Source organism: Ornithodoros turicata, chromosome 10 (genome assembly GCF_037126465.1).
Source record: "Ornithodoros turicata isolate Travis chromosome 10, ASM3712646v1, whole genome shotgun sequence".
Classification (NCBI taxonomy): domain Eukaryota; kingdom Metazoa; phylum Arthropoda; class Arachnida; order Ixodida; family Argasidae; genus Ornithodoros; species Ornithodoros turicata.
In genome coordinates, this window is record NC_088210.1 from 29,005,885 (window position 1) to 29,017,420 (window position 11,536).

Here is an 11,536-nt window from a genome sequence, read left to right on the forward strand (position 1 = left end):
AAGGAGAAGAAAAAAAGCCGATGACAGCGATAACTCCTCGTTCGCTTGGCAACTTTCCGTCGTCTCTGACAAGCGGGTAGTTGAAAAATTGTTGAATATTGCGAGGAAATAAAAGGCCAGTCGCCTAACCAATTCGAGCCGGTAAATTTCTCATCTAACATGATTCACTCTCTTTCACTGATACCGCGAGTAAGGAAAAAAAAGAAAATTTCGAGAGGCGAAACCGCATTCCTCTTTAATTTTTGCCCAGCAAAATGAGCACACTTCCATCAACCTTTCAAGTGAGATCTAGACGTGAAAAATAAGGAAAGGCAACATATGCCTCTTTTTGTAAACTAATTTAAGTTTGACAACGAAAGGGACTGGAAACAATGTAATACACACACAAACAAACAAACAAACAAACAAAAAGGGTGAAGACATAGAATGGCTCAAGGACTTTCGGGTGTGACTATACTACATATTAAATGGCTGGACAGAGAAAATTACCAATACTGCAGCTGTTTGTTTTTGTCTTTGCAAGTTCTGACTATTCTTTGTGTACTAAGGTAATCTGGTATCTCTAACATTTTCGGGACATACAGGACAAATTTATCACCGAGAGAGTGTTTTTACCTAGAGTTCGTGTTTTCACACTCGCCTAGTGAACGCAGGCTGATTTAAACTGAATGCTTCAAATGCCTATGCACCACGACATATTGAGAATGCGCATTTTTATACAGTTTCACTTCTGTCAATAAAGTAGCACGACCCTGCAAAAGTACACGTTATTACGAAAGAAAGTTCGTGTTTCTCGCTATAATACCACTGCCGTACAGGGAACAGACTTCCTACTCTTCTTTGGCAGAAAATTTCTTTATTCCATCTATTTCTCCGTCGTTGAGAAGACCCGGAATGCACACAGCACGCGCGTTCGTGCCTCCAATGAGATCCGCTTCCGAAGCCACATACATACATATACGAGCAGCCACACAAATTCTCCTCTCTCCCACACTGATCCTGGTACTACAACCTCTACAACTACACAGCCCATGCAAGCCGACGACATCGGGCAATCTCATCTGCCTTTTTAGACAATAAGCGAGACGAGCGCGCACCCAAATCTAATTTAAGGCATGCTTGTTTAACGAGGCAAGGGGGAGAGGTTTGCATGATAACGATCCACAGCACAAAGGGCGTTCCCGATAAAATAAACAAGACGAAAAGCAAGCGAGCAAACACTGTCTGGGCTGCTTTCCGGGTACTTTGTGTTGTCTCACCCTAAGGGCAGTATATGCCGCATGATAAGAGATGGGTGGGGCATAAGAATGCCAAAAGCAACAGCTTTGTGCGAACACGGTTCACAGTGATAACTCCTGCGGCACTCGTGATCATATATAGGACATCCCGTGATACTGCTTGTTTTGATAGCGGTGTCATGTGCATCACAGCTCACTGCAGCAATATGTTGGGTATACTTCTTTTTTAATTGCTTTCGCGGTAGAAATAGAAGGATATTTTTTTTTCTTTCAGCTGGAGAACCAATGAAGATAGAATAAGATCAACAAATGTCAACACAAATGTATGTGTGGATTTGGGCTGACACATGGTGATATAGCAAATGAACCGAAAGAGAAAATTCATAGCAGCTATCCCGGGACAAACATCAACGGACAACGAAAAAAGACACATGGACAAAGTGTTGAATAGTAACTCTGATGTCGCCGTACCTACAAAGAGTCTCGGCGTCTTTTTCTTTTTTTCATAAACACATGGACAACGTTTGTCTATATACGTAGGTTAGTTTTCGTCGTTTCTAGTGTCGGGATTTTACTGTTATGAATTCCACTCTCCGGCTGTTTTTTTTTTTTGGCAATTCTTTAATTGAGAGAGCAGAAACAGCATGCTTCTAAACATTGCATGCTTTTATATCTTATCTAATCGACACGCTTACAAACAAGCAAGAGAAAATATGTCCTATAGGGTAGAAATATGTCAGATCAAAATATGTATAAAAGTTCACAGCATTTTTTGTAAGGAGTTTCTACAAAATTCCCAACTTCAAACTACCCGCGCGCCTTTCAAATTTCAAACGCAACCGCCATGAGAGCATTTTCGCGCCAGTACGGACAGATTGCGCCATCCAGGGGCCACCGCAGGAGAGTACCGGCGTGGAGAAAAACCGGCGAAATAGCTAACCCTTAATACCGAAATGCACAGCTAACTTCTCGATGGCAAACAATACAAAGAAGAAGAAAAAATGGAAAAGAAGTTTGCTGGGTCGGCTACATGACGTGCTTTGTCAAACAGGTTCGGTTCTTCAACCCGTTCGCAGAACGCTCGATAGAAGTACGGATGGACGTAGGAACGACCGACCATTCAACGAAACTTGATCCGTCAATGAGAACACAAAAAGCAAGTTTAACGACGAGCACGCTCGTTTTCGACGGCGACTGTACAGAGGCGTGACCCATCTATATATAATACACCCCGCTGTCATCCGAGTACGTGCCCGCGCTCTAACTTTATTTAGTACCTGTCAAAGGCATGACATACCGCCGACGGTTGCTTTTTTTTCTCTTCCTCGTACTCTTTTCATTTTTTCTTTTCACCGGTGATTACAAGGCAGGTCAACGCGGCAAGGAAGAGTGTGCATGAGTAACTCACGGTGACAGGCATGGCTGAGCTGACAGGATGTCTAGCCGGGTACATGACGGGTGAAAATATCCGAGTGCCGGGCACGGCTAGAGAGGTCGCGACGGTGGCATCACCACGCTGGGCCGGTATCCACCGCTGTAAACAGGACTCATCTCGGGAGACGCACAGCGATCAAATCCTGAGAGGAAGGAACTCCAACAATTCTTCGAGCAGACGGCGCAATCCTGCCGAAGCCAGACACCACGAACCCACACGCACCACACTCAGCCACACTTCACAATCCTACGGGAAAAAAGCTCCTCGTCGTCTGCGTCGGACGCAAAAAAAGACGCCAAAAAGTGGTTTGCAGCGAGCGAGAAGAAGGAGAACGATTGCGGATCTAAGATTGGCTTAATCAACAAACATGACTGTTCCCAGGCGTCACCAAACCACCCCAGCAGCGAGAACGCTTTCCATGGGGTCGCTGTAGCTTCGACGCGAAAACGGTGGCCCGAAGGATCTCGAGAGAGGAGAGAATGCAGGAGGGAACATTGCTCTCCGTACCACGTGGGGAAGTCACCGACGCGCTCCGCCCAGAAAGCATTGGCAACGCTGGAGTCGGGAACACGCTCCGCCCAGCGCGATGACAGGCAGACGTCAAAGTCACGCACGCTGGTCACCGACGCGCTCCGCCTGCGACTCCATCGTTGCAGCCGCGCGCTAATGCGATTCCCATTTCAACGCGGTACAGGAGGATGGTTGGAGGGGGGAAGGGAGGGGGGGATAAAAAAATAAAAGGAAACGCCGAAGGAGAGGAGGACGCAGAAAAGAGGAGAGGCAAGCAGGAGCGATCAGCGCCCGGAGCAAGATAATTATACAGAGCTTGATGTTGCCTTTGATGAGCACTTGAGCGTGTAGTGTTGATGTTGAACAAATGTTCGGAACCTGGCTGTGCCCAGACGACCCCGAACCGCCCTTTCTCCCTCCCGTAAATATAGAGAGATATAGTTATACAAACGGTAAAGGGGATATTTTTTTATTATTATTATATCGCGGAGGGATGGAGGGGGGGGGGGGAGCGGCATGGAAGGACGACGACGTTCGCGGCATTTATTTATCCGTTCCATAATACGCCGGGCAAGAGCAGACAAAAAAGAAAGGCAGGGGAGAGCACCACTCCTTTCCTTGTTCACATTATTATTTGAGTTTTCTTTTTCTTTCTCCGGTGTATAATGTCAACCTGCTCAGGCGCGATCTTGACGGATATATGTGTTTAAAATAATAACGAAAAAGGAGCGGGAGCGCTCGGCGCACCCAAAAGCATCTAAAGTGCCCTCTATCGAGCGAGGCTTGTACTTTTAACGTGCGCGTACGAAAAAAAACATAATTGAACGAAGAGGGAAGGGCAGTTAACACGGCGTGCTGCTTTGTTCCGCCGCTGCTTTGATGAGCAGCGAACAGAAGGACGCCGTGCGCGGTTACAGTGTCGGTTTATAGATGGCGTGACAGTAGAAACACGATGAGCGAGAAATGATATACATGTTGGTGTCCCATTTTTCGCGGCTGTGAATGCGAAATCGATGGTTGGATGACACGACATGGCTTTGAGTTCTCGATTTTGGTAATATTACGTGTCACGCTGTGTACAGCCATGGAATTGTTAATCGTAGCAAAAGAAGAAGTAAAAAATAAATAGAGAACTCGTTCCCGCATACAATTTGGGAACTGTTTCTAACATCCACACGAATACAGCGACTATAATTTTCTTCGCACATCCTCGTACACAGTTTCAGCTCTCTGCTCCCTAGGGACAAGTCTGTCCGAAAATGAGAATTGTGTGACGTTTCGTTTTGAAATTATAATCGAATGGTATCTGAGGACCGACACTGAACGAGGAGGGTTAGAGGGCAAAATGATAATAGAGAGCTTTAGTGCGTCGTACGCTATCGCCTTTGCGTACGTAAAGGATAGCGCTGGTTGTTCTGCGCACGCGCCAAGCATAAAGAGAGCTTCGCGCATTGCGCAGGGCCACCAACGCTATCGCTTACGTACGCAAATGGGACAGCGTCCGATGCATGCCGCTTCGATATTATCACTTCTGGAAAACACTCCAGAAACTTGGCTTCACCGCATAACATGCTCTGCGCCGAATGAAGCAGTTGTCGCTTTTCATTCGAGGAGCGCGCTGGGCGTACGCCTTTTGTGTCAGTTAACGTATACGTAAATTTCACATTTAAAAAAGTGTACGCCAATCTTCCCTCTCCCTATTTTTTTTTTTTTTTTTTTTCAAAAACGAGGAAAAAAGAACGATATCACGTTGAACGGTGGTCGGTATTCTGAACCTGTTATGCGGTGAAGTCCCCTTTACAGAGTGTCCGTGTCGGAAGTAATGACGGTAGTGGTTATGAGGTTGGTTTCATGGTACGCAGAAAAGCGATTATACATTACGAAAGTCGAAACGCAGCTGCACAGTATCATTCAGCAAAGACTTCTCATAATAGAGACACCACGATGATACATATGCCAACCAAACGGCACATATACATAGTGATCAACCTTCGAAGAAACTCATTACTCCCAAACTATACCTTCCCCTACACAACATCCATTCTGAACAAGATTCCAGAGCGCGCTCGCAGGCGGGGAACCAAAGTGGCTGCCAGGACCCCTTAATAGCCCGGGGGCAGCGCCCTTTAATAGCTGGCAATTAATTCCTCAATTAGTGTCCCTCGTCCTGTTTCTAAAAGGCCTTCCTCTCTCTCTCTCTCTCCGTCCTCGACCAATCAGCCTTTTTTTTTTAATCCTCTGAACTGAACAGACATTAGGGCGCGCGTACTATAACAAAAACACGCGGGCGTTAAAGAATATTAAAACCTCTTCTTTTTTATGTTTTTTTTTACACCGAGCGCAGTGTTTCACCTTCATGAATTTTAACGCCGTATATTTTTCATTTCTTAATTAAGTTTTGAAGCTCTCGGGGGCATAAACACACACGGTATATGTATAAAGCCTATATGGAAAAGCGAGAGCGTTTTCCTGTAAAGAGCGGGTGACTAATATTTCATTGCCCTGCAGGGTAATATATAGAGTGTCGTTCAGGCTGTATTTAATGGATCGGCCCGTTTAAACAGTATTGCGCGAATGAATATTTAATTCTTCCCACATATATATATCTCGCGTATAGCAGCTGCGCGTGCGACGCAGAAGAGTTTGTTCAAAGTTGAGTAACGAGAGTTTCATTTCGCCTCGGATGCCACAATCGAAGTGAACAGCGCGCGCGGCTTTGACGTGCATGCACGCACATAAACGAGACGTTGCACAATGCAACTGTCACTTCCGAAACTGCCCCGTTCGCTGTGTATTGTTCGCCGCGTCCGCGATGTATAGGTATATATATAGGCTTAATACGTGATCGGGAACGATCTCGCTTTGAAGTGAGTCGAGCTGTGTATAGTGACCGCCGTGACGAAGCAATGACGATGAAAGGGTTCAAAACCTCATTATGTTTCAATAGAGAATGTTTCGGCGTGTCGAGATTGGCGACTATATATATATAGACTATACTGGCAATGGTGATGCATGGAAACGATGTCATTCGATTAGGCGTCCACTTGTGTAACGACGGGATTGACGTGGGTGTAACGACTTTGTGTGTCTTTGTAAACGTTTGTGAACTGGAAAATGCTTCAGGTACGGGCACTGAAAGCGCAGTTGGTCATCATGCAACGAGCTGTTGCGCAGCGACGAACTGCTATCGCCCCTGGCGATGAAACTGTCCACTCATAATCATTTAAATAAGCTGTTATTGTTGTTTGGTAACCACTACCCATGCTGAATGCACCCGCCTCAGTTTCCGCAACAAATACAAATTTGGCTACTATTGGCTAGTTCCTGGCTTAGCCGGTGATGGTTACTTTTCCGTCCACCCGCATGGCGCGTATTTAGCTGCGTGAAACGGTTTGTAAATTTTACGCACTGCGTAAAATTTCACACGCAAGACTGGTTTTCTCTTTGCGGACAGAAAGCGCGTCAGAAAGGTCCCGAATTTCACGCAACGCGCAACGCCGCCTAGGGTAAACAAATCCGGATAGCTTAGATGACGTGACGTAGTCATTAAGAATCCGCGAATTATAACGTGCTTTTTGCGGCCGTATGTGTAGAGACGAGCCACAATTAGCCAGAAAGGCAGCCATTAGTATAGCCACGGAAAGCCGACTGTGTTTGAAATCCTCGACGGCGACTGGCTGAACACGACAACAAAGAGACTCCATGTCCACGTGGCGAAGCAGGCTTTCTGCATCTAAATGAAGTGAATGCATGGCACGGAGTGCATTAAACAATAATAGCACAGAATAATAACAAAACATTACGTATTTCATAGTAACGTGAAAGTCGGTTTTCTTTTGGTCATTCTTGTATAGTCATTCGAGCGAGATGGGGCAGACCTCATTGTTGGGGCAATTCACGTCGGAAAATAGTGAGTTTTAGTATGTCGTACTCTGTCGCCTAAGCGTATGTAAGGGATAGCGTTGGTGGTTCTGCGCCCGCGAGAGACATAAGCAAAGCTTTGCGCATTGCGCAGAGCCACCTCCCCAAGCAGCACATCTTGGCCCAATATTGGACCAATATTGGCAGTGTCGGCCAAATATTAAATCAAGATTCGACCAATATTGGGCCAGTATTGCCAAAACTGGCCCGATATTGGGCCAAGATGTGTTGCTTGGGACGCTATCCCTGGAACAGGGCTGTATATACCTAACGTTGGCGGGGTCGTTGCAAAGCGGTTAAGCGTTATAGATAGCGGAATGGGTTCCCTGACAATGCACTTACAGGGCTTCACGATGTTGACCAGGATGATACAGCACTGAGACGTTGTCTCGTCTAACATAAGGTCCTTTTGTATATGCGGTAGACAATGGCAACATTTATCAATCATACCTGTATCCCTTGCCTTTGTGAATGTATGGCGTTTTTATTCAGGGAGTCTGCTTATATTCATTCGGTGAATTTAGTCGTCAGTTCACCAACTTGAAAGTTTAAAGACCCTCTCGTTATTGTTTCAGTGCGACTTTGGAAAATGATTGTATGCTGTGCATGCTACACACCCTACTCTAATGCGTATACGATGTAGGGTATTTGAATAAAAAAAAAGCAAAAGAACTTGCGAATGGTGACGTTCTTCCACATTTTCCTACCGCACTGCCTGCATAAACTACATGTAAACCCAAAATTACGGTTTGTATTTTCAATGCATTTCTTCCCCACATCCTGAGTTTGGACACATCTCACAGTTGACAAGTCAATCACCACTAATTAGTTACCATTAATTACCGCTAGGAAAGTTACACGAAGAAAAATTACATTCAGGCAGTCGTCGACGCAGACAGTATAGGTTCGAAACTACACACGTACCCGAGATTACGTCATAAGCCGAAACATATGCAGGCATTCGTTTTGGTGTCCACGACTCAACGGTCTCCCTACCACACGTCCTAACGCGTCCCCAAGGTTGCCGAGCTCCCCCTTCGATACAGTACCTAAAATGGATAGTGCTGTGTTCAAAATGCGGAAATCCACAAGGTCAAGTGTGGACACGTGCCTAAGCTTCCATCCCAAGAACTTTTTATTTTGTTTGTGTGTGTGTGTGTGTGTGTGTAAAATATTCGTGCTGATATCACTTCTATGTGACACTCCATTAAAAACAAAAACAAAAAACAAAAAAAATTGCAGAATATGGGAGGACGCGTGTTCGAATCCCGGCACCTGTGTGTGCTAGCCGTCTCAGGTTTTCCCTTGATTTTCCTGCAGACTATCCAGCAGACGACTGCCCGCAAAGTTAGCCCTGAGGTTGGCCCAGGACGCATACTAACCCCGCCCCCTGTTCCCCACTCCTTCCTTCTGTCCTCTCTCCATCTGTCCACGTCTCTACGCTGCTCATAGCCACAGTTGCTTCACGGCGCTCACACGAAATTTAAAAAAAAAAGCCCGTTGAAGCTTCTCTGCGCAAAAAGTAATCGTTCCTTACAAGAATGAGTCCGCAATAAAAAAGAAAACAAGAAGAAAGGAGGGAGAGAACACATGAGGTAACACGTCACATCTCCTTAAACTGCAACATTGGTTAAGATAAGCACACATGCACGCCGTGCATATTCTAATCAGCAATATCCGACCGACCTCCAGACACTATACGATCCTTCTTACAAGTCATGAAAGACTAGACTCTTCCTTTTGTGAATCCAAAGAAACGAAAGAAAGGGCCACGATTAAAATCTTAATTCCGCAGGTAATTCCGTGACAGGACAGCTTCGCCGATATTGCCTCTCTCTCTCTCTATACGGTCATATTTCTCCGGTGACAGGCAATGGATAATTCTGTGCCGCTCCATGAAAGGTTTTTCCCACGGCTGAACTGTAATCCTCTTATGAGAGCATCGGCCTCTGTGCAGACGGGCGGATTTTCCGCTCCGCATTTTGCCGGTTGCCGTACTTCGAGGTTGTGCATCGAAAATAACAGCGCTGACAACTGTGCAGTTTGCGGCGGAGCTTCCTGTATAATAGGCCGCCGTGTCTACGGTTTTTTGTTTCTATGCGTGCCTCTCTCGTGGCGTGGCGATTATAGGTCTGGGTATGGATGGAGAGGATTCCTCGATGGTGTATCGATTACTTTGTTCGATTAATGGTCGTTGAATCATAGTGATTTTAGTAGCAACCCTTACCATAAGATGACACATCCGTAATAAGTTTCCATTTATGATTTTGTGATCATTGACGGACCTCCGTATCAATCGGGATGAGGAGGAGGGGGGGAGGATGCACGAAGTGATACTGAGATCCAAAGCGCTGAAGGGTTAACCTTCTTATGTTCCATTAAAAGGGACGTCCTACTTAAATGCGTGTGGCACATTACAGTATTCGCCCCGAGATCGAACAGTGTCGGCGCCCTGCGGAGAAACGACGAACTACCGTAGTGTGGGTAGCTTCCTCGCGTCATCTGCTTTTACATGTTTATTTTCCGCGTTCACTGCAGTAGGGGGAGCATTGGGGAACCGAACAATATCGTACCATCGCAGCACAAGTGATCTTCCGGTGAATATATACACAATAATTAGGAAACGAAACATCAACTCCGAACATCGGCCAACGCGTTATCCACACTAGAAAGGTGACGGTGTCACCCCCTACAGGTCGATCTCGTAGCGAATTACCCTGTCACACGGCAAATTGAATATGTCATTCCCAGCGAATGACGTTCACTGAATGTCATTCCCACCTACTAATATTTGCCATGGGTATCTCTCGACAAGCTCTACAACTGATATGAGATAATGTGATATTAGGTAATGTGTTAATTAGATAATGTGATATTATGTAATGTGTTAATTAGATAATGTGATATTAGATAATCTGTTAATTAGATAATGTGGTGCATTGTAATAAACACCAGAGTGTTGAGGAAAAAACAACTGTTTTCCTATACATGTCATGATTACATCTCGACCCCAGGACGAACAATTAAAGCGTTAACTAATGAATTGAGCGTAATTAATTAATCGGTCACCATGAAAACGTTCAGGAGATTAGAACACGCGATTCCACACAACGTTCTGCAGTTTTCATTCGCCTATGACGCATGATGTCTTTTTTTTTTTCTTCTTTTTTTACACCCTGTTGCACGTTAGCGTGGACACCTTGTATAGAACATCATAATTCAACAAAGGGCCGAATCTCATTCGCTTCATCAAGGAAAACGCGAACCGCCAGTCGTACGGGTTAATTGAAACAGGCCTTCATGACATCCCATTCCATCCCCTGTCTCGCCTCGCTTCACAGCGCCTACAAAGGAATGCGCATGCGCGCTAGAGTTTCCCCATAATTTCAGCCGCATTAACGAAGGTGACTCTCTTAAAACTGGACGTAAGCTGTCGTTCCCATTGATTCTATTACGAAAACAGAGAGAGAGAGTGCAGTAGAGGGAAGGGGAAGTTTAAAGTTAACCAAAGAGATATAGAGAGAATATAAAGCGATAAATAAAACGGGAGGAAAGAGCGAGGAGATCGCTTAATGACTGGAAACACCCGGGAAGTCTGGGATTCTTATAGAGGGACAGCGTTGTAGGAAAGGCACTTAAGAAGAAGAAGAAGAAGAAAATGGAAAAGCGCTGCGAACGGCGCCATCGCAATTAAGCAGGGGCGAGACAGACTTTTAAGTAGGACGGCGCAACTAGTAATAAAGGTATACGCGAGAAAAGAAGAAACAGGATGACGCTGGTACACACACGCGCGCGCAGCCTCCTTAAGCCGGCGTCGTGCGCCGTTGAGCAATTAGTACGATAAGTAGTTCAACTTCGGAAACTATTATAAAAGTTGTGCGCGCGCGGTTCTCGCGAATAGAGAAAAAGGAAGGAGACGCTGAAAAGTTGGAAGTCGGAGGTTGTTTTCCACGCGGGGGCTTTAAAAGGAGAAGACAGATACGCTTGTCTTAACATGGATTAACATGTAAGCAGGCACGAGAGGATGTGGTTGGTTTCGGAATGAAAGTAAATGCTGTTACTTTGGTTACTTTGAATCCCGAGTGACGTTTGAAAGTACGTAGTAGTTTTAACGTAGCATTTACGTATATGTTGGCGTGACGGAATACTGCGCAAACAAACTAACATCCTCAAAACAACTCAGGGAAAATTGTCCCTAATTGTGGTCCGTCTCAGCCAATACGGTTGATTCACATGACGTCATCCGTAGGAGACCGCCACTGTCGCTAGCAAGCAGATGTGCTGCCATCGGTCGCCATATTGTAGGTCCCATCTAAGTCATTACGCATATCGCAGTCACAGTATATATTTGGCGTTTCAAAATTATTGTGCTGCGTGATTTGCAGCATATCCAAGTAATTTCCAATGTTTTCGACGTTAATAGTCATCCAAA

At 45.4% G+C, this 11,536-nt stretch overlaps 1 protein-coding gene across 11 annotated transcripts in view; it reads right to left on the reverse strand.

Moving 5' to 3' along the window:
- LOC135369794 (transducin-like enhancer protein 4) overlaps positions 1–3,144 on the reverse strand; it is a 42,029-nt gene extending 38,885 nt beyond the window's left edge. For 6 of the 11 annotated variants that reach the window (XM_064603320.1, XM_064603324.1, XM_064603321.1 and 3 more), the window contains exon 1: positions 2,647–3,143. In XM_064603320.1, the coding sequence (XP_064459390.1) occupies positions 2,647–2,691 (45 nt within the window). In that variant the 5' untranslated portion in view covers positions 2,692–3,143. Of the gene's footprint in view, positions 1–2,646 lie in introns of all 11 variants that reach the window. The other 5 variants (XM_064603319.1, XM_064603315.1, XM_064603318.1 and 2 more) reach the window with 1 other exon arrangement.
- Between the last annotated feature and the right edge of the window lie 8,392 nt (positions 3,145–11,536).